General features: G+C 56.0%; 7 protein-coding genes across 7 annotated transcripts; 2 read left to right on the top strand and 5 right to left on the bottom strand.

Moving 5' to 3' along the window:
* On the bottom strand, nt 1-1,669 carry INS49_002771 (uncharacterized protein; the record flags this gene model as incomplete). The annotated part of the gene is made up of 4 exons (XM_043163572.1): nt 1-257; nt 335-432; nt 504-559; nt 692-1,669. 4 exons carry the CDS (start codon nt 1,667-1,669, stop codon nt 1-3), a joined length of 1,389 nt encoding a protein of 462 aa, XP_043032078.1.
* Nucleotides 1,670-3,983: 2,314 nt separating this feature from the next.
* INS49_002770 (uncharacterized protein) lies at nt 3,984-5,297 on the top strand (the record flags this gene model as incomplete). Its single annotated transcript, XM_043163571.1, has 2 exons — nt 3,984-4,620; nt 4,729-5,297. The coding sequence occupies 2 exons, from the start codon at nt 3,984-3,986 to the stop codon at nt 5,295-5,297; spliced, it is 1,206 nt and encodes a 401-aa protein (XP_043032077.1).
* A 418-nt stretch (nt 5,298-5,715) lies between these two features.
* Nucleotides 5,716-8,986, top strand: INS49_002769 (uncharacterized protein; the record flags this gene model as incomplete). Its single annotated transcript, XM_043163570.1, has 6 exons — nt 5,716-5,724; nt 6,767-6,822; nt 6,887-6,961; nt 7,026-7,101; nt 7,166-8,673; nt 8,731-8,986. 6 exons carry the CDS (start codon nt 5,716-5,718, stop codon nt 8,984-8,986), a joined length of 1,980 nt encoding a protein of 659 aa, XP_043032076.1.
* A 595-nt stretch (nt 8,987-9,581) lies between these two features.
* On the bottom strand, nt 9,582-13,017 carry INS49_002768 (uncharacterized protein; the record flags this gene model as incomplete). Its single annotated transcript, XM_043163569.1, has 5 exons — nt 9,582-9,940; nt 10,005-11,007; nt 11,703-11,735; nt 11,797-11,986; nt 12,422-13,017. The coding sequence occupies 5 exons, from the start codon at nt 13,015-13,017 to the stop codon at nt 9,582-9,584; spliced, it is 2,181 nt and encodes a 726-aa protein (XP_043032075.1).
* Nucleotides 13,018-14,800: 1,783 nt separating this feature from the next.
* On the bottom strand, nt 14,801-15,493 carry INS49_002767 (uncharacterized protein; the record flags this gene model as incomplete). Its single annotated transcript, XM_043163568.1, has 1 exon — nt 14,801-15,493. The coding sequence occupies one exon, from the start codon at nt 15,491-15,493 to the stop codon at nt 14,801-14,803; it is 693 nt and encodes a 230-aa protein (XP_043032074.1).
* A 777-nt stretch (nt 15,494-16,270) lies between these two features.
* Nucleotides 16,271-18,870, bottom strand: INS49_002766 (uncharacterized protein; the record flags this gene model as incomplete). Its single annotated transcript, XM_043163567.1, has 5 exons — nt 16,271-17,057; nt 17,131-18,094; nt 18,152-18,600; nt 18,662-18,794; nt 18,855-18,870. 5 exons carry the CDS (start codon nt 18,868-18,870, stop codon nt 16,271-16,273), a joined length of 2,349 nt encoding a protein of 782 aa, XP_043032073.1.
* A 1,152-nt stretch (nt 18,871-20,022) lies between these two features.
* Nucleotides 20,023-20,925, bottom strand: INS49_002765 (uncharacterized protein; the record flags this gene model as incomplete). The annotated part of the gene is made up of 2 exons (XM_043163566.1): nt 20,023-20,337; nt 20,422-20,925. 2 exons carry the CDS (start codon nt 20,923-20,925, stop codon nt 20,023-20,025), a joined length of 819 nt encoding a protein of 272 aa, XP_043032072.1.
* Nucleotides 20,926-22,305: the final 1,380 nt, after the last annotated feature.

The raw sequence follows: 22,305 nt of genomic DNA, 5'->3' as shown, positions 1-22,305 counted from the left end.
TCAGGTGCACTGGACTCCCGCACCAAAGCCGCCATCCGAGAATTGGACCCAGGTATCATTCGCAGCAAACACAGCCAGAGAGGCTGTGTCCTCACTGTACTTGGGCCACGTTACCGCGACCCCGTCTGTGGGATCAGCCGAGGAATTGGAGGCGAATGAGAGCCAGAGCGCCTCCATTCCGTAGCTTGTCTCCCATTCAAACTCGGTCGAGTTTCCACGGTACTCGAAGTGCGTCCCGAAGAGAAGTGGGAGCTCAGCTGGGACATTATCGTTCAGATTAGACGGTGTCTTGTACTGTGGGCTAGAGGACCGATGATGTACACAAATCACTTACAGCTGTGTGCAGCACCGACCCATGGCAGTGGTGAGATGTTGGTAAAGTTGCCCTCGTAAAAGTAACGATATGTCGGATATCCAGCCCTCGCTCGATTGCTTAAGAACAGAGACGTTGCTGTCAGTAAAGGGAAAGCTAGTGTTTGTATAGAAATCCCGCAGTGACTTACCTCGCTTCCTTGACAACTGGGCAGCCGATCGCCGCTTGAAAGCCGTCCTTTGTCGCCTGTGAAGGCCCCGAGGTTTCGTTGAAGACTCCAGATGACGCACCCTCGTTGGCGTTGTGCCCGAGAATCGCCGGCTATAAAATCAACAGGTCAATGTGTGGCATATGAATCTGATCTCTGGCAACACTTACGATCTTGGCCAACAAGCCCTGCGCTATGCGATCCGTCGTGTTGGAGAAAGATGTGACATTGTCCAGGACCGGTCCGAAGCTGAGGCTCGACGTGTTGGACACAAAGTCCTGCAGCGTATTCGCATCCACGCCTTGCACGCACTCAAGCTCCGCAGAGGCATTCCCGGTCAGACCACCACAGCCCACCAGGCTGGCAAGGGTGCTGAAAGTCGTATAGTTACCAGGCTGACGGCCGAGGTTCGACGGCGAGGCGGCCCCTGAGTCCGAGATCGTAGCGGCCACAATGGGGTCGTCAGGATACCCGTAGCCGTAGACGGACGAGGACATACCGCCGGCAGACTGGCCCCAGAGGACCATGCGCTCTGTGTCGCCTCCGAAGGCCGCGATGTTGTCCCGTGTCCACTCGACGGCCAGGCGCTGGTCCAGGAGCCCGACGTTCTCGTGGGCTGCCCCGCCGTTGGGGAAGCCGAATGCGTTCACGCGGTACTGCATTATCACGACGATGTGTGACTGAGTCCGCTGGATCCACTGGTCCGGGATTTTGTAGAGCGAGTTGGAGCCGCCTGATGTGAAGCCGCCGCCGGGGATATAGATGAAGACCGGGAGGCTTTCGCCCACCGGGTTAAGAGGCGCATACACATTGACGTAGAGGCAGTCCTCAGAGTCAGGCCCGTTGATCAAAAACTGGGTGAGGACTTCAGTGTACAGGCTCGTGCTGCTGCTGCGTTGTTGTTTGCAGGCAGGGGCGTAAGTAGTCGCGTTGAAAGGGGCGGGCTCTTTGGTCGGGGGGATAGGAGGCAAGAAACGCAGAGATCCCACAGGGGGCTCAGCAAATGGAAGACCGAGGAATTGGCGGACAAGCGGTGCGGTTGCGTTGATGAAGCCGGTCACTTCGCCGCCCGTCGTCTGAACGGTGAGAGGGGCATCACTCTGGGCCGTGACACTTTGAGCGAAAGTGGCCAGGTGAACCACCAGCATGGCAGCCACATGTTTCCAGCTAAGCGCCATGTAAGTGGTGTGAGGGCAAGCTTGTGTCAAAATAAAACCTAGGCACTTAAGAGTTCAGAGGAGCAGCACGACATGGCCTCCGCACAAAGTACGCTCTCCGGCTTAGTATTTATAGGCACGCAGAAGCAGACATCTTGTTTTCGCAAGGAAAAACGCCTCGGTAACACACAATATGAGAGTCGGTCCGACATTGGCACGAATTGGGGCTTTCGTGATGAACGTGATGGCAACTGGGGAAAACATTTACCAGACTTCCCTGCAGTTCCTCGCATGTGTTCATCTGCGAGGCTCCCCCCGGGGTTTGTGGGGCAACTTCCCCAGGGGCAGTCAGTTCCCCGGACGAACAAACATCCAACTCCAATAGCGCGACAGCTCCCGAGGCCAAGGTAACTCTTTAGTAGGCAGGAACTGCAATCGATTTCTAACACTTGAGTCAGATCTAGACTCCGCACGGGCTGAACGAGCTGCGCGGAGGCAATCTAGCTGCGTCAGCATCAAGATTAGGGGCGTATCGTGCCCACCTTTCCGAACTGAGTGATACTAAGCGTAAATACTTTGCCTGGAGTTGAACTAATAAACAGGGCCTGGTGAGAAGTTCTACCCGAATGCGTATTGAGATTGCTTGCGTCCCTCCTGTTTCCCTTCAAATCTGATAGTTTGTGCGTAGAATTTACCGCAGTGCACTAACACCTTCTAACATCAGCCCTCGGTCTGCAGCTCCCTCGTACCGCTCTGTTCAGATGTTCTGCTGTGTCGAGATGTAGCACAAAGGCTAAGCGAGGTGTGTGCAGAAACCTTTTCTTCTAACAGAACAGAAAGATTGGCGTCGGCTGAACAACTACAACTCTAAGGACTTGCTTTTAGTGGGTCGCGGTTACTCAGCGATGGGCCAGTATTACAAATGAGTTTTTGGGATCTAAAAGTCTGGATAGCGCCAGCATCCCGAGTGATATTTCAAAGACTGCAGACATGCAGTGTACCGGTACGCCGTGAAACAAAATGAATCTTTCGTCAGATACCATCTCGCTGAGACTGGAGCCCATGTGCGAAACTGCACATTGGGCCTCCATGGACATAGAGGAGTAGAGGCTGGGTGGATGTTTTAGTCTACCAACCTGGCAGGCGACCATTTTGTTGAACAAAAGCGACGCCGCTAATGCGGCACAATTACACACACCTATATTTCCACACATTTGATAGTCTCAAGTCAAGGAATCGACACCGAAATCAGCGTGGAGCTTTCTGCTTGGAGAATCGATTGTGGACATGCACAGCGACCAAGAGTCTTGCTGACCACGGCGACACCGGGATGGGTTGGTGTTTGTTCCGGAGAGTGAATCTATCGTCGGTTTTCTCGTGAAGGCTGCTTCTCAGCCTCAGTTTCCACACTGGACACACATATTCTTTCTCCCTTAGAAAAAACAGAGCTCTAGATGCGACGGGCTGGATTCTGGATGATAGATTCCTGGTGCACAATAATGGTAATAGGTACGTACTTAGTTTCCCCCTAGACATACGTGACCCTTCAGTAACAGAATTGTTTTGGCAGGTGTTCCAGCTAGCCAATGGCATGTTAACCAAAACTCATCGCAAGATTTCAAGCTGGAGATCTTCAAGTCTAGAATCAATACTTTCCGGTAACAATGGAGTGCACTCCACAGATGAGCACGGGATTAGTCACTAAATCCGATGTGGGTCCCAGGGCAAAATTGGGTCTCGTCCTCCTGCTCCTCTTGGGCTTGACTTGGGCACATCGGCGAACGAATCTGCGAAGTTTTCTTGAGATCCGAGCTTACTCTACACGCGTATTTATTAACAGTCAAAGATGGCGTCGTGGGTCAGCAATTGGATGAGCAAGAAGCAGGTCAGCAAATCCGGACCCGGGCACAACTTCCCCAGCTTCTCCAACGGCGGCCAGCAAGAGTACGTACGGTTTGGTGATGCAGGGATGGGCCCGCACGGGCTCGGGGTCCCTCCTCAATGCCAGAATGCCCACTGTTCCCCGCACTAGGATCGTCCTCGGCATCATTACTGACCACCGCTGGTGAGAGTGGGTTGGACGGACGGGCGCCGAAAGAAATCTGCCAGGTCGGCCCCCAGACGTCGAGAGTTGCAGAGCTGACGTCTTGAACCAACTTTATCCTCACGAGTAAATTAAGTCCCAACCCACCTCTGCCTTGTGAAACATTGCTCCTCACTCTGTCCCGTCACCCCGCAAAGCTCACCTTAAGTCACCTCAGCTCACCTTAAGTCACCTCAACTCACCTCACCACCACCACCCAACATGGCTCCCCCCTTCCGCGCCGAGCACATGGGCTCCCTCCTCCGGCCCCAGCCCCTCCTGGACGCCCGCGAGGCCATCCGCCAGGGCAAGACGCCCGAGGAGGCCGGCCTGCCGGGGCTGGAGAAGCAGTCGGTTGCGGAGGTGGCCAAGATCCAGACGGACCTGGGCTTCCGCGCGGTGACGTCGGGCGAGCACAACCGCACGCGGTTCTGGGGCCTGATGTGGGACGAGTTCGAGGGCACCGTGGCCCTGCAGGAGGCCGACGCCAGCATGTTCCGCCTCTACCACCCGGACGTCGTCTCGCTCATCGAGAAGGAGCGCAAGGTCATGCCCGGCGACAGCGTCATCGCCGGCTCCAAGCTGGGCCACAGCGCGGCCAAGAGCAAGAGCAACCTGCACGAGCTGCAGCTGGTCCAGGCCGCGCTGCCCAAGGAGCGGTGGGGCGACATCAAGCTGACCATGATCACGCCCGCCTGGTTCCACATGCGCTACAAGCAGAACAAGGCCTGGAAGGAGGGCGTGTATGCGAACGACGCCGAGTACTTCAAGGACGTCGCGAAGGTGTACCAGGCCGAGCTGGACCTGCTGTACAAGGCCGGGTTGAGAAACGTGCAGATCGACGACCCTGGTCTGGCATGTGAGTCTGCTGATCTCTCCGAGTTGTGTCTCGGAGTGGAATCAATCCCGGCCTCTCTGCATGGCTAGCACTGGCTGCAAGATGGAACGAGACTGACGACTGTGGCAGACTTCTGCTCCGAAAAGTTCCGCCAGGGCTGGGCCGAGGACAAGGACAACATCGGCGAGGTGGACGACCTGCTCGACGCGTACATCGCGCTCTACAACGACAGCATCTCCAAGGTGCCGGCCGACATGCACACGGGCGTGCACCTGTGCCGCGGCAACTTCATCGGCGGGCGGCACTTCGCCGAGGGCGCGTACGACATCATCGCGTCCAAGCTGTTCCGGGACCTCAAGGTCAACACCTTCTACCTCGAGTACGACACGGAGCGGGCGGGCGGCTTCGAGCCGCTCAAGTACCTGCCCAAGGACCGCAACGTCGTGGTGGGCGTCATCAGCACCAAGCTGCGCGACCTCGAGGACAAGGAGGAGATGAAGAAGCGCATATACAAGGCAGCCGAGTACGTCGCCGAGGGCACGGGGCAGACCAAGGAGGAGGCCCTCAAGCAGATCGCCGTGAGCCCGCAGTGCGGCTTCAGCACCCACGAGTCGGGCTACCCGCTGAGCCTGGAGGACGAGAAGAAGAAGCTGGCGCTGGTGAGGCAGATTGCGGACGAGATCTGGGGCGAGCCTTAAGCACTCAAACCCTAGTTGAATGGGGCGCAGGAATGGTTAGAACGGGGATGTGTGGCGTCTTAACTGGGGGCCTGGGGATGAAAATCGGAGTTGTGGCATTTCAACAGCATCAGAGGTCGTGCATGGGGCGATAGGATGAATCGCCGGGGTGCCGAGACGGTGTTTGGTTCCGGGGCGGTCTGGTCAATAAGGGAATGGGCATGATACCATGGATTCAACTTCCATCTTGGTTTTGGGTGGCGTGCAACGAGAGTTCGCCAGCGAACGGAAGGTGTTTCAAGAATGTTCAAATGCTAAAATGTCCAAATAGTCTAAAAGCTCGCATGCTCAAGCAGAAACTGTTGCAAATGGACAGCAGACCAAAAACTATCTGAAAGCTCCCAGAGATCTGGTAGCAAAGCAGCAAAGCGACGGGATCATGGTCCTGGTGGAGGTCTCTATTCCGGAAGTGGCAGCTCGGAAGATTTCCAGGTCGCATCCAAGGAACTAAACCATTGGTGCGCATGGGTTTCGAAAACCCGACCGTCCTTAAAAGGACCGATCACAGAGCTTGGATGCGGGAGCGGCCAGGCGAACCTAGTCATTGACCTGGGGGCAATTCATGGTTCCGGCAGTCAGCAGACTCATGAGACGCATGGGTTCAAGAAGAGAGAAGCAGGCGGCGGAAGTGATGGCATGACGAAAAGAATACATCTCCGTCCCAGGATTACCTGCAATTACCTGCAATCACATGCAGACGACACACCTCTTCTTTTCCCCTGGACTCTGCCCCTTTCTGGATTGCTCGCCCTGACACGCCTCATGCCACCCACCCCCGCAATTTCCCCGCGTTTTCTGGGATCCCAAGGCCGTGTTCCAATTGAGCTTCTCTTTTTTGCTTAAAATAAAAAGTGACAGCAGGCCAGACCCAGGGGAACGGCCAGGTTTTCGTCTTGGGGGTGTTCGTCCCACGCCGTTTTATCCTTTCCTTATCTCCATTGCACCGTCTCCCTCTCTCTCTCATTTTTTTCTGCAGGTCCCGGCCCAGGTCCAGGCCCGGCCCCAGCTGCTACATCGTGCATCTTCCTGCTTACACCCACATGACGTGTTAACTTGCTATGCGTCTGCGTCTCGCCCTGCCTACCGGTCCGCCTCGGATCGATGCGAGGCTGCTGAGCACTACCAAGGCCGAGATTCGAATCCTGTAGCAAGCAGGCACAGATAGAAGCAAACGATCGATCGATACCTAGCCCAAAGCGACACGACGTCGCGTGGCCCCGTCTGTTTTGCTCTCACGCCATCCCCACGCACCGCTCACTTCCTGGCCGCGTCGATGGATGATGACAAGGAGGACTTTGCGCCGTCATCTGAGCGGTCTGAACAGCCTGCCAGGAAGAGACTGAGGACATCCCATGCCGTGAGCCACTGCCTCGATAGCCCCATGCCTCTCGGCCTTGCATAGACTCATCAATGGCTGACCCCTTTGACAGTGCGACATCTGTCGGGCGCGCAAGATAAGGTTCGGCTCTCCGCTGCACGACGCGACGTGTCCAGACGCGGCCGGTGTGGAGTTTCTTTCAGAACAGGGTACTGATCGTGTTCGACTGCAGATGCGACGGTAACAACCCGTGCACATCCTGTTCCGTCTCGGAGCAGGACTGCACTTATGGATCCGAAGCCAACTCGTGAGCTACATGACTCTTGCTGGAAATGTTGCCAGCCATAGCACCGTGCTGACCAGCTTGGCAGACGAGGCAAGAGCGATCTCATCCTGGAGGGAGTCCTCCGTGTAGAGAAGTTCCTCCATGACCTGAACGCCAGTGTCGTCAGTACCATCCACCAGCCAGCCTCTCTCATGCTCACGATCAGTGCCTCTGACATGATGGCAGATCGCCTCTCCCCTTTCCGAAAGGCGGCCGTCTTTCTTTTCACAGCCTGCAGGTCCTCAGTCCGGGAGCCCCTTGTTCGAAGAATCACCCATCACCGAGGCCCACGCCTACCGCACAGTCTGTCCGCCCAGGACACCAATAAGTGAGACCGCACACCAGCCTCCTCCAGACTTCAAATACGGCCATCAAAGCCAGCAGAGCCATCACAGCCAGAGCGGCCAGCAGCCAAATGGCCAGAATGGCTTCGACAACGCCGTGCTCGACTCCATGCACACCTCGACCACCGAATCCGTCCTGCAGTGGCCGCACTTCGACGTCTTCCCCTCCCTGCGCAACGACTATGTCTCCATCTTCGAGCTGGAGCAGTCGCGCCCGCCCATCAAGATGCGCCCCTCGGCAATCATGTACCCCTTTGTAAATGATGACGAAATGGACTCAATCCTGGATGCCTTCCAACACGGCGTCAACTTCTGGTACCCCACCATGTCGCGCCACCAGCTGGAGAAGGTCCGCCTGACCGTCAAGTGCTTCAACGCCGGCGTCGCCGAGGAGCAGAGCGTCGAGGGCTGCCTGGCCTTCCTGACCATGGCCCTGGGCTGCGCGAGCCAGGCCATAGCCGGGCTCGCCTCGTCCGGCCCGGCCTCGGCGCTCTCGGACGAGGACCTGAAGCAGCGCGCACAGCGCCGCGAGATGGGCGACCTGTACTTTGACCACGCGCTGCGCCGGCTTCACGTCGTGCACATGGACGTCGGGTCTACCGCGACACAATGCCTCTTCTTCGCGGCCATGTACTTCGCCTCCCTGCGGCGGCCCCTGCAGGCGTGGGAGTACATCAATGCAGCGTCAGCAAAGTGCCTCCTGCTGCTGTCGTACCCGCCCACGGGCGACACGGCCGAGGACGCCGAGCGCATCCGCCGCATCTTCTGGGCCTGCTACGTCCTCGAGAGCGACTACCTGGCCGAGCTGTCGGCCCTCCCGCAGTCCGGCATCGCGCGCATCGAGTCGTCCATCCCGCTGCCGGGCGCGTACTCCACCCACCGCCGCCCGGCCGTCGAGGAGCAGTCCTCGCTCTACTTCCTCGCCTGCATCTCCATGCGCCGGCTCCTCAACCGCGTCCACCAGCTCCTCTACGCGCGCGGCTCCGGCGCCAGCCTCGACGCCGCGCGGTTCCCCTACGTCGTCGCCGAGCTCAACCACCAGCTCGACGAGTGGCGCGACGTCCTCCCCGCAGCCTTTAGCTTCACCCTCGACACTCGCCCCACACAGACCGAGGCCGGCGGGTTCCTCCGCCAGCGCTACCTCACCTGCCGGAGCGTCATCTACCGGCCCTATCTCATGTGGATGCTCAGCGGGAGCGGCTCCGGCGGCGACGGGCTGAGCGTCCACAAGCCCAGCTCTGATGTGCTCAGCGGGTGCCGCGCGTGCTTGGAGGCCTGCCTGCTGCATATCCTCAACCTGAGAGGGTTTGCGCACACGGTATTGGTGGACACGTGGATCTGCTCGTTGTCGTAAGTCCTCTGCGTTTCACTACGAAGTTGTGGGGCTTTGCTGATTGACATCTGCAGCATGGCCGGCGCGATGCTCGTCCTCCTCGCGGCCTCGCGAGTACCGTCCTTGCGCGGTGTCATCGGCCCCGATCTGCTCACGGCCGGGGACCACCTTAGGAGGCTGTTGACGAGCTGGCAGCAGGTTTCCGGGGGTCCCAGCTCACCCAGTGTAGAGCAAAGCGTGAGGGTCATATGCGAGGCAGATGAGTTCATTAGCCAGGTGTTTGCGGCGGGTGACATGCTCGCTTTGTATGGCCAGGGAAATGATTCATAGTTGAAGGAAGGCAGCCGTATGGTTTTGTCTTATCTGGAGTGTAAAAACAGCCCTGCGGGGAATGAGATGAAAACTTGGACAAGACTCGGTCCGTGAGCCTTGGTCCAGTGTTAGAAGCAGTACATGGCACATTGGAGGGGCATGAGACAGCAATATTTGTTGTACAGTATTATTCGCCTACTTATCTAGAGATGGCCCATCATCGCTGTGACTGCGCCGAATGAATCCCGATCTATCGTCGGCAGGTGGTCGTTTTGTCGGACTGAGACCCTTCCTCAGCCATCGAGATCAAGTAAAATTACAGTGACTTGAAAGACAAGAAAATTGATGATCCGCAGTGTCATAGCTTTTTTTCTGGATGTAAGCGCCTCCCATATCAGTCAACTGAGCCCTAAGAGTGGCCAGGACCAAGGGTGAACTGATCCTCATCCTCGTCGCCAACGATCTGTCCGTCCGGTATGCAGGCCGCTGAAGGCCATGTATGCCCTAGGTGGCATTATCATGATTCTCCCATCTTCATCAGATAATTCGGAGCTGAACCCGAGACAGCGAAATTTCCCGCATCGCGCATGGCATCGACCATCGCAACTGAAAATCACCTCAAGCGATTGCGCTTGCATCGGTCGCAGAGCTCCAGGTTGCACCGCCGACACTGCAGGATGTATTTCGGCATGACGTCGTTGCATTGGTGGCAGGTGAAGACACCGCGCTCCGAGGTCCAGTCGGTATGCTGGCAGGCGTGGTTCCGGGCAATGCGAGCGCGGCGCTGCTGGACAATCTGCCGCTGTCGAGCTTGGGGCTGCTGGTGGAATCCCGGGTCACGGGCTGCATCCTGTGCGGCCTGGCGGTAGAGAGTGTTTTCGTCGAACACCTCGCAGCTGCACGCTCCTGGCTGGCCCTTCTCTTTCCAGATTGCACCGCAGATGTAGCAGAATTGAGCGCCGCATCGACAAGCTTCGATTGAGTCTGTCAGTTGCTAGACCCCCAAGGATCAGATACAGAACGTTGTAGGACTTACTCATGTGGTTGCAACCCACTGTGAGCTCGACGAGTTTGTTGCAAGCATAGCATTGCTTCCAGCCCTGCTCTTTTGCCAGGTCCAAGAGCTGCTGAGCTGCCTCATCTTTGGGGCAGTCAGTGCCCTTGTGTGCGGCAGCTTTGCAAATGGAACAGGTCTTATCATGGCATTTAGGGCATGTTGCGATGTCGTTCTTGATTCCTTGGCGAGGAACGAAGGTGGAGCAGGCCGGCCGGTGGCAGTACGTTCTGTTTGGCGTTTCCATCTCGACCTTCTTGGCCAGGTATTTTCCCACCAGCTGGCCGCCGAGGAAGATTTGAATCTGAATTTCAGTCACAGGGATGTTTTTCCTGCAGCATCGAGCGGGAAACAAGGTTTCGTCGGTGAGGGACTTCGTGAAAAGCTCCTGGAGACATCCGCGACAGTACTCATGAGCGCAAGGGAGTCTTGCAAGATCGTGAAAGGCGAAGCTTTCGGTGCAGATCAAGCATGGGCGAACCTTCTTTGGTCGTAGGGACAGATTCTGGATGGGGATATCTGCTGAATATATGTCCTCGTTGTCGTCGCGAGGAGGCAAGTTGTATCGAGCCTCAAGTTTGGCGCGGAGCTCGTCGTCGATTTCTGCGTTCTCGGCGGGCTGTGAGCGCTGGGGAATTTGTGGAAGTCGACCATGTTCGTGGAGCTGCAAGGCTGCCCGTCGGTCGCTTGCAGCTTGTCTCTCCTGGGCCAGAGCTGCAGCGACGATGTCGTCGTCGCGGTGCACGGCCTGGGCGATGCTTTCCGCCATGGCTTTGTCCAAGAGGAAAGCAGTCTGAGCCTCGAGATCAGCCAGGTAGGCATCGAACGCGATCTTGGAGTCGTAAACAAGCTGGCCTGGCTTGCCCCTCATCTTGGCCTTGGCCTCGTCGGCATCCTGTCTCAGTATTTTGATGACGAGACTGCGCGTTTGCAGGTCCAAGTGGTCGAGACAGATGTCCATGATGGAGAAGAGCATGAAGATCTTCTAGTGGTTACGAGGTGAGTGGTGAGGGTGAGGTTTGCAGAAGACTGACTGACTTTTGTTTTGTGTCTTCGTTTGTAATGCACTTTCTAAAAGGAGGGCGGTGGGAGGTGGTGGGAGGTGATGGGAAGTAGTGAGTGGTTGAAAGTGGAAGAGGCAGGCAAAGTTTTTGGCCCACTCAGGTGTGTCAAACCACAACAAGCACCGTTCCAATTCCTAGTACCCCGTTAAGCTCGAACGGTTCATTTCAAGTTTCTAGGCACAATGGGCTCAAGTGGTACAGGTGAGGTGGACCTCTGTGATGAAGCCAACGTAAGGAGCAGCATAAAAGGCCGCCAGCTGTTATGACTGCTGGTCACCCGAAGCATTCAACCATAATTTTGGCACAGGAAAATTCCAGAGAACAACATGGACACCTTGCAACCATATTTTGTACAAAACTTTTCTAGTAGTAGAGGCTGCACGTTTTCGCAGCTCTATGGTATTTTGTGCCTCCTGGCTACCCAGGTAAACTTCCCTTGAGACTCCCGCACTCAATCAGCAGCTTTTTTGCTGCTGCTCCCGCCTTATGTGCGCCTTTTCTATCTAGGCAGACAAAGCACATCGCCTTTTTGTCCAGATTTCATTGGCGACAATCATGTAGCGAGCCAAATGAGTCCGCACTGAGGTAGTTCGGACTCCTGCGACCTGCGTCCTACCTGCACCGTCGGCAAGAGGTATGGCGACAGGTCCTGCACCGGAACCGGAAGTTTGGCATGAACTCGTTGCAGCTCTGGCAGATTCCACCGCCACCAATACGTCGCCAACTATGCGCATCGCAGCCCGAATTGGTTTGCGTCGCGTGTCTAGGGCGCCGTCTAGGGCGTCGTCTAGCTGCAGGAGCTCCGTGATCCACAGCTGTCTCTTCGACAGAGGCATCCGTGCCGTCGAAGCCGACAGACTCCACAGGCCCAGGCCAAGGATGCCTAGGAACCCATCGAGTCTGGATACGTGTAAACTCGGCAAGATCGAAAATCTCCTGAACAGCCGTGGCAGCGCGGGGCATCCGGACCCGCGGACGGGCACGCGCCGGCCTCTCAGGCCGCTGGTCAGCGGGCTCGGGTTGCCCAAACTGAGGGCATGCACATGTTCTCCACTCCCTGCCACACGCATAGCAAAAGGTGTGGCCGCATCGACATCCTGTGGGCTGATGGTTAGCAGAGGCTTCTAAAACGACTCTGGGAAGAAATTTATGTTGTGCGCACTCATTTCGTTGCAGCCATCGCGCCTCACAACCATTTCCCTGCAGTGAAAGCACGTCTGCCAGTGTTGCTCCCGAGCCAGCCGGAGAAGTTGCTCCGTCTCTGGGTCCACAACGCACTCGCCGGCGTGCCACTCAGCCTTGCAGCCGGTACAGGTGATCTGACCGCAGACGCACCTGGCTTGGCCCTCGTCAATGTGCTGAAGTGGGATGAACTTGCTGCAGTGGCGACTAGAGCAGAATGTAGGGTTCGGCGTCTCGACCTGAGTCTTCTTCTGAAAGTACCGAAGCCAGGTCTCCGGGGCGATAAGTTCGTGATTATCGGGCAAGATGGGCTCGTCACAGCACTGCGCTGGGAAAAGGTGGGTGCTCTTGGCGGCCATGTCGTAGCGGTTGACGATACAGGTTCGGCACCAGTCGTGGCCACAGGGGCTGCGATGCGTATCGTGTTCGCTGAAGTCATCGAGACAGGCGACGCAAGTCCGCTGACCAGTGCCTTCATCATCGGTCTCCCTGAGGCTGTCCCCGCCCTCCTCGTCGTTTCGTAGACGCTGATCTCGGTTCTCCGTCTCCTGGAGGGTAAGAGCTAACGCATGGTCCAAGGCGAACTGTCGCTCGATCTCCTGATTTCTTCGATACAGGTCGAGACCGGCTTCAGCCTCCCTAGGACCCGCTTCAGCCACCATAAAACCCTCTTCAGCCTCCCTGAGCTGTTGTCTCCGTGATTCGAGTCTCTCGACCAGTGCCAGCTCGGTGGTGTCAATTGTGTCCATGATTGGAGGGTCGACGATCAGTGTTCGGGCAGGCCAAAGCCAATTGATCAGGCGATTGAATGCCATGAGACCATAGCAGTATTGACCATCGATAGACACAATTGACAGAGCCTTTCGGCAGGGTCGTGGACCGTTTGCGATCGCGAGTGGGGGAAGTCTGAACAGGGGAGCGAGGAACGCGACGCAAGTAAGCAGTGCGAACGGAGCGTTGTCTGAGTCCAACGATCAGTTCCTGCAGTAAAACTCGCAGGGAAAAGGCTGGCAGTTCAAGAAAGTCAGCAGACTTCAGATGATGGACCGACTTGGGGAAGGCGACGAACCTTCGTGGTCAGGTAGAGGCAAAAGCCGATGAGCACAAAATCGAAAATGCTTTGCTGTAGCGGCAAGTCGTTACCGGCGCCTGCACGAGACCAGGGAGATTCACAACTTTTGGCGAGAACTTGAGTTGTCCAGACTGGCCCGATACCAACCAGCGGCGGACAAGAAACCTCGTGATGTGGCTATGACTTCACCCACAGTTGATGAAGACTGGGCTAAGCGGCATCAAGGAAAAAGTAGCACTTCCAATGCGAAAAGCAGGGAGACGTAAAATTTGGGTTGGCTAGAAATGGTAGGAACTGGTCGTGTGCAAAGGTGAGCGGAAAGTGGAAGTGAAAACGATAAAAATGTGCACAGGTGACTAGGCGTGGCCAAATTCGAGTGAATGGCCGGCCAGTCGGCCAACGCAAATGAATTCAATGAAAATCAATTAGCAACCAAACTATGCGTACCTACATTCGCATTGGCACGAAACTACACTCTCAAAAATCACCCGTCTGGCACTAGGTAAGTGTGAACACACCTAGAGGTCGGCTAGTGGATGCATAGTACCATATGATGACACAAACACGCTACCTAGGTACCTTGGTACCTACTCGGACGCTTGCTGAAGGGTTCAAGAAGCTGCTTGAGGTTGAGCAAGTGTTACAATAGTTAACAGTCCCAGTTTTCAAGATCGCCCTCGCCATTGGTTCACCGCAACCTACACTGCAGGAAGTAAAGGTTGCAGAGCGCTGATATGGCTTTACAGTGGCGATAACACCTCGGCTGCTCTAACGATGGCCTGTCAGTAGCTCACGGGCATCACATAGTGAGCATCCTAACTCCAGACGTGATGGATGGTGGCGGCGTGAACGGCTTGTTGACATGAATAAGAGGACCCCGACGGCGAGTCCGCATCAGCATTACTAGTAGATTTTACAAATGCCCGGTTGATATTTCTGTAATTGAACTTAGCTTCCACCCAAGAGACGGTGGCTTCTAGATACCAAGTGGAGCTTCAACAGTATAGCAGAGTTGAGAGTGGCATGACAGTGCTTGCTTGCTCATGATTTCCTATGAAATAGTTGATGTCCAATGGCAAGAACCTCGTCCATGTGCCAGTCCATATTCAACACGTAGACTGTTCTTAACAGCTCCGCCCCCATCAGAATCAGTCCATCACCTAACGCCGCTCGAAGAAGCCGGCATTTCACTGGGACCCTTCTACTTCATGCGTGTCTCCTATCTGTCGTCAGCCATCTGCGGTCTCGAGCCCAAGAATGAAGCGATGCTTCCGTAGGCCCTACTGGAGCTGGTGCTTCTGAGTCTTGCATCCACGGTTGATTGTGGGCCGAAAGCAGCAGGACCAACGATCAACTGCCGTAGGGAGATCCATTCCTGGGATCATTCCTTGCTCAACTCGTCCTGCGATAGGGTTAGTAAGTCTCCACGAACCGTGCTTTCCATTAAAGAGGCAAGAAAGCTAACCAGGGTGGTAAGTGCAGGACTGGGCCTTGTTGTCTTTCTCGTGGAAATACTCCCTGCACCTCAGGCACTTGAAGGTTGTGTACTTCGCCTCAGTGCCTTGGAGCTCGAGGAAGATGGAGAGGACGTGCAAGGACTCCAAGAGACGCTTCTTGATATTCTCGTCTGCGTCGCTCATGGCGATGCCAATGGCGCGTAACTCCATCTCGGTCGCCGAGTTGATGGGCGCATCCGGATCGGCTCCCGCGGTGGAAGCCCCGCCAGTCTTGGACCGGCGCAAGACTAGCAGGTGGTTTGTGGCACGCTTCTTGGCGTCATCGTCCTCGCAGAGAGCAAGCATGACGTTGCGCAGTTCCTTCGGGGTCGCGGTCTTGATGGGGTCAGGGGAGTCGGCTGCCGCGGGGGTCGCCTCAGCGGGCTTGGTGTAGCGCAGGACCTGAAGGTAGTTTTCGACTCGAGTCTTGGTGTCCTCGTTATTGATGTAGATCAGCGGGATAATTGACAGCTTCCAAGCAGGAGTCTGCTCAATGAGGGCAACGTGATCGGTTACCTCGCCATAGTCTTTGCGGGCCCTGGGATTTCGGAGGAGTTGCAGATCATCGATCAATTGCTTCTTGATGTTGTCGTCCTCGCAGAGAGCATGCGCGATGGCTCGCAGGTCGCCCAAGGAGGCACTCTTGGTTTGACTCATATTGAGGAGGAGGAGTAGAGATCAGGGAAATCGATATAACTCAAGTGACGAAGTAGGGGAGGTATCAACGATGAGGGTACGGCTTCAGACTTGAGTGGGTTACCACAGCGCCTTGGATTTGGTCGAAAAGTGGTGCAGAGACAAGACTGATGGTGCAGTATGCTTTGCAAAACGCCCTGTCCAGGTGGATGTGGAAGAAAGGAAGGAAGGGAAAAGGTAACTGGGTTCTAGGAAAGGGCTTTTATATTCCACACTTTCAGTAATCAAACGGGGGTACAATGTGGTCGAATCTAGATGCCCGGGTTCACATTCGGCTGATGGCACTTTTCCCTTTCTACAGTGGCCTAGAAACTGATAGACCCTCGACTTCCAAGGCAAGAAGTGATTCAATTCATAGAGGTCTAGAGGCCATGCAGGACGCTGTTCTCGGAATCGACCGATATTCGAATCGATCCTTGGTGAGGCAACCAGGTCAACAGTATATAAGCAAAGCCTCTGTGGTTGCTTCTGCTGCTTCAATTCATGCCCACTGAGTCAAGACGTTTTGAACCCCACAGTCCTGGAAAGACATGTGATTATCATCCCCGGTGACTTGCACACCGCAATCTTGGTTGTTATTCATGTCGTTGGTGAAACTATTCTTGCACTTCATGCCATGGCAGGGTATCACAGTATAAATATCGCACGGTGCTTATTACAACGGTAGGATGTTTCATCGATATCGTTTGTAGACTATGGCTCAACGTTCGAGACCCTGCGGTATCAAGTGGACCAGAATTATAGCAGCAAGTGCCCCGGACTGGGTGGCACGTCTCCAGTATCCCACCTGGTTTGTTCCGGCCCAAGCTGGAACTCCAATACGCTCCCCGTCCCGTTCCCGGTGAGCTCACTATGGCTGATCCAGCTCTTGGTCCACAGCTGCCCGTTGACCTTGAGCTCCTGAACATATGGACCATTCTCCAGCCCCTCAGCCAAAACACGAACCACACCCCCTGAGTCGCCCAGAGTGATACTGATATCCTCGAACCACGGCGCGAGGATCAGGTAAAGAGGCTGAGCAGCAACGGGGTACAGCCCAACCATGTTCCAGATGAGCCACGAGCTCATGGATCCCGCGTCGTCGTTCCCGGGGATCCCCGACGGGCCGTCCGTGTAGTACTCATCCACGACCCCGCGGGACCTCTGCACCGACTTGTGCTGCCTCTGCGGCAGGTAGTTGTACAGGAAGGGGGTCATGAAGCTCGGCTCGTTGCCCGGGTTGAAGATGGTGGTGCCGGCGTCGTTGTTGCTCTGCTCGGACTCGGAGAGGCCCTTGATGAACATGGTGTCCAGGCGCGCCTCGCTGCTCTCTGCGCCGCCCATGAATGACACCAGGGTCTCCATGTCGAAGTGGAAACCCAGGCTGTACTCCCAGGGCACGCCTTCGTACGTGATCGCGCTCCAACTGCATTGTCCGCATGTCAGGGGGCTGTACGGCTGGATCGTGCCGTTTCCGTATGTCGGTGCCAAGAATCCGGTGAAGTTGAGCGCTGAGGTGTTGTGTGACCACGTCTTTTGCCATCCGCTGTTCAAATGGTGTCAGCGCTTATCAGGGGCAGTGTTATCTGGGCACATCAATCAGGGACTGAGATACGTACGCTGATCGGTTCAGATACCTGGTTGCCTCCTGAGGGGCTTCTCCCTGGGCGACTTGGAAGACGGAGAAATCATTATATGCGTATTCGACCGTCTTGCTCAGACACCTCCCCTTGTCAGGCGTGACATAACCATACTTGATCCAATCCGACAAGGCGCCTCGGCCCTCCTTAGTGCTTCCAGTGAGATCCTCCCAGTCCAGATTGTTGGGAGGCTGGACCTCAGCATTCGTCTTCATGGCCTTGTATCCGTCCGCCCAGTCGATACCTTGCTTCAAACCCTTCACGTATGCGTCAGCTAACACGTTGTCAGCGTTCGAACCGCCCTGAACTCTGCCGTTGTAGTTGCGGCTGCGTCCATCGGGCAGGAATCTCTCGTGGCGCCAGATATCAATCAGAGCTCTAACCATATCTGTCTGGCGATCGGGGAGGATCAGGGTGATCAATGGGTGGAGAGTTCGGAACGTGTCCCAGAGCGTATAGAAATCGTCGTAGTAGGGCTCCTCGGAGTCCCAGTTGGGATTCTCGCCAGTCCGGTCTGAGGGCAAGAGGTGAGAATGGTACAATGCCGTGTAGAACATCTGCAACTGAGTGTCGTTGGTGGTGGTCACGTTGATCTTCGAGAGAACCTCGGAATTCCAGTTGTCTCGAGCGGACTGCGCGGTCGTTTTAAGATCCCATTCAGGGATCTCGTCGAGAAAACTACAGGCCTTGTCTGCAGAGATCCACGAGACTCCTACTTTGGAAGTGACCGTAGAGGCGTCTCCGGGAAACTCGAAAAGTCCTCCGATGCGATTTCCGTACTGGTAATTATCCGCCCCAGCTTTCAGAAAGGTGTCATTTGTAAAGTTGGGTTTGACATCTGTTGCACTTGGCCAAAATGGGTCAGTGTTCTTGCCCCAGAATAACTGAGATTTTGACGGAGTGGTGTCGAAATGTCCGCAGAAGTACACCCGGAAGTCTCCGCCTATTTCAATGTCAGTATACCAGACACCTCTTTTTGTGTTCGTCGTGAAAAGCTCACCCCACGCCCATCCCTCTCTGAAGACGGTGTAGCCAGAATACCAGGCTCCGTCTTCGCTGCGCTCGAGGTATCCATTGCTATATTGCTGTTCCTTCTTGCCCATGCCTGGCAGGAAGTGGCTTACGTCCACCAAGACGTACTTTCCGTCGCCGTCCTCAGGGAACTGGTACTTCATAATGCCAGCGTGCATGCTGGCACTGATCTCAGCTGTCACTCCGTTCTGCAACTGCGTCTTGTAGTATCCGACTTGAGCTTCATCCTTCACCACGCGCGGTTGCATATACGTGAGATTATCTAACAGATTTACGTTCTCGAGCGTCGTGAGCGGCATCTGTGGGATCAAGCCATATGTGGGCGCCCCTCCTGTTCCACTAACATGCAGGAGTGAAATTCCAGTCACGTTGCCGTCAGGCGTATAGCCTGCATTGGCTGAGAAGGAGTAGTTGAATCTTTTGGGTCATTGGTAAGCATAGTTACCACTAGCATAGGAGAGGAGTACTAGTAGCTGACCTGGTAGTGTCGATGCCCACCTTGGCGGCGCCGAAGGGCAAAGATGCTCCGGGAAAGACATTGCCAGCGTTCCAAGCAAGACCAGGGATCGGGCCCTCCGTGCCGATGAAGAGGTTCACGTGCTTGGTGAAGTCTTGCACGGTGTCAGCGCCACTGGTGCATGTAGCAGCCAGCAGAAGCCATGCTACAGCACTGGTTACGCGTAACATGGTGGTATCGTCAACTAGATGGCCACTGAATAACAACAACGCGTTCGGCGACGGACAGGAAGGAGGATGGAGTCAACTTATTATACTCTCCTACATACCCGTCAAAAATCAATCGGAAAACAATCTGACTGGTCCACATCGCATTTCTCCCGACGGATTTTGATTTCTTTAATTTTGCTTGCGCTGTCTAAGCCATCCACCCCGACTGCCCGACAAGCTTGACCCGCAGGTGGCTCCACCGTGATGGTTCTTCCCCAAGCCGAACCCACGTCCAACCCCGCAAAGACCTGGGCTTCCCTGTATCCCCCCACAAATTTCAGTGCTAGAGTCACAACGGCCACGACTTGGCAGAGGGGGATTCTACAGAACTTGACCGAACCCAGCTACTCTGACCCGCGCCGTTGCGGTGACTCCGCAGCCGGTCCTTGGTGGGCAGACGCAAGCGTGTGATCATGTGGCTTTTCTCCCCCTTGGACCATCCTTGAGTGTTCATCCCGAGCTCGCGGATCCTAATGGAATGACAGTGGTTCCCAGCTCTCGGGTCGGTGGCAGATATCTGTGCCTGAAGTACGTCACATCCAGGTCGGCATTCAACGAATGGCATCGAATGGACTTCCGGGCCATAGGGCTCCGCTCCCTGTCCAGAGTTCAGTCGTTCCATAGAGCCGGATCACGACTCGCGATTTATTTCCGAGATCGCGTGACTGCTGCAGTGGACACGGAGGCCATGATGAAGCAGCCGTGGTGAGCCGTGACCTTTTCTCTGTCTATCACAACGGCATCACCTCGATGTTATCGTGTCCTATACCATAATTATGTGAGTGAATCGTGAGTGTATGATACGATGTACTTGGTGTATAGCGTATCTCGTATAACGTGAAACTCTAAATCATGCTTGGAATGTGGAATATGTAGTTGCTTATGTACAGTAAAAGTAGCCAGAGAGGTGCCGATCTATGTGTCCAGACGCAGTGGCAACCAAAACAGCCATATGGACATGTAGAGCATGGTGCACTGTCACGCATTCACCAAGCTCAGCCAACTCATTACGGGAGCTCGGTCATCGGCAGTGAGCTCCACCTGGATAGAGCTCAGCTGCTTGCGTAACACTGTTCCCACCCCGTGGACTACGCCTCCGTCGCTCCATGACACCTAGTGTGCCAGCATCCTCGCGGCTCCGGCCAACAGCGCAAATCCTCTCGGAGCTGCTACCACCCGCGCTGCAGCGTTGGTCGTCACGGCTCCCGACCCGGATCCGGAGGTGGAGCCGGAGCTGTTGCTGCTTCCGGACCCACCCTTGACTTTCTCAGTGACGAAGTTGACGGCCGAGGTCCCGTTGTCCTGGACGTAGGACAGGTGCACCGTGAGGTTCTGGCCTGAGTCGCAAAAGGTATCATTGGCGTTGCAGAACGAGACCATCTTGTTCGTCACGGCGGCACAGCCGGAACTATCGGTACGGGGGAAGACCTGTTCGCCACCACGGTCAGTTATCAGTCAACCTGTAATATGCCGTCTGGCAGGTCTGTGACTCCTGGAAGTCGGGCAACTCACCCCATTCTTTGTTGAAGTTCCCTGATCAAAGGGCTGGTTCACAACGTGCGTCGGGTCGCCCATCAACACAATCGCGGCAACCTTGTCGGTAACATCCTTCGAGACAGCCTGCGTCTGGGCGAACCCGCTGATCGTCGAGCCGCACACCGTGTCCGCGGCGACCTGCGCGCCCTGCGAGTACCCCATGAGGACCATCCTGCTGCCCGGGCACGCCTGGGCGTAGCTGTTGACCAGCTGCGTCATGGCGGCGACGCCCTGGCCCTCCGAGTTCTGGTAGCCGTCCAGCGTGGCCGGGTAGACGACGGCCTCGGCGTTGGACCCGGGCAGCTGCTCGATCACGCGCGTCGAGATGTTGGCCAGGACGCCGAACCCGGGCGGCTCGAGGGAGGCGCGCGCCACGATCAGGTGCACCGCGTTGCCCGTGACGCATGCCTGCGAGCTCGTGTTCGTGGTCTGGGCCGCGGCCGCGGCGGCGAGGCCGGAGAGGAGCAATGGCTTGATCATCGGGGGTGTTTGTGCTGGTTCGCCTGGAACCGTGAACCGAGAGACGCGGTCGTGGGATCGGTGGGATGGTTGGTTATAGGGAGAGGAGAGGGAGTAGTTGAATGACGACGAGGCTGGGTGACAGAAATGGGATGGGAACCATCGCAAGGTGACCTACCTGTACTCGCAAGGCCTTCCCCCATATATACAGATGGAACAGCGCCCATGATGAAAGTAGCTTCGAACATCAGACTCAGTAAGAAACGTGCCGTTTTCCGAATCCTTGGGCGCGCGTGTGTTGCATTCCGTCCTTGAGATGGCTTGCGAGCAAGGAGGCACCCTGCTCCCGCCGAGGTATGTTTCGTAAACATGAAATGGTCAGATTGCCTACAACGCCTCCGCGATATGTATGCATCCAGCGAACCCTTTGGGGTTGGGCAGGGGCGGAGTGTTCCCGATTTGGCGGAAGATGTCTGGCAACGGCCGAAAAGAAAGTTCACAGGCCGGCCTCTGTGCACCTCGGCACCTAATAGACGCCAAACTAGCTTGGTCCAGACTGGAAGTTCCAGCGCCCGACCCGAGCTACTGGACCTGCAGACGTCAACGACAGGTGAGCCACGCCAATCGCCAGCGCCCGCGGCCACCCTGTCAGGGCTGGATACGAGTGTCCACCCCGCTGCGGCTTAGTCCAACCCAGGGCGAGGGCAGACCGAAAGAGGAAAGCTTGCGATTTCCCCAGCTGTTCTGGCTTCGAAGATCATTTCAACAAACACGCGACTCCACGAATCGCGCCGACTAGATGGTCTGGATGAATGCGACTGGCAGTGGTTACGTTTCAAGTGTTTGCCGCCGCTAATGCGTCGCCCATCCTGATCGACTCCTGGTGCGATGGATGTCTGGTGCCGACGACTGTGGTTCCTGATCAGCGCCAAGGAGTTGAACTTTGTAAACCGGCACCTGAGTCCGAGTACCAGGTTGGGGCTGCGAATCTGCAGCGCGTTCTGGTACTCGTGCCGGGCCAGTGGCCCCCATGTAGCGATGGGGCGCTTGCTGTTTCACGGCCTGTGCTTTCTGTGTAATAGAGATTCGTCCCATGTTCAAGACGACTCTTGGCGACAGATAAGGTTTCTCCTGGGCTGAAAAGGTGCATAGCACATTCTGACTAACTTATTAGTGTACTCCATCCCACACCGCAGGCAGGCGCAATTATGATGCTGATCTGCAGCATCGCACATATAACCCAATCGGTCATGAGCCATGGTGTCCAACGTCTCCCACGTGGCGGCTTTCCTTGGCCGTTTTGGTATGCTGTAGATAATGTTGAACGCCCTCCCTCTGCTTATTCAAGAGCCCCCGACTACTCGGAGTTCAGACCGAAACGTCCCCCGAGGCACAAAATCT

This window comes from Diaporthe citri, assembly GCF_014595645.1.
Source record: "Diaporthe citri strain NFHF-8-4 chromosome Unknown scaffold_1, whole genome shotgun sequence".
Taxonomy (NCBI): domain Eukaryota; kingdom Fungi; phylum Ascomycota; class Sordariomycetes; order Diaporthales; family Diaporthaceae; genus Diaporthe; species Diaporthe citri.
The sequence above is the reverse complement of the archived record's forward strand: the minus strand, read 5'-3'. Positions and strand labels throughout refer to the sequence as shown.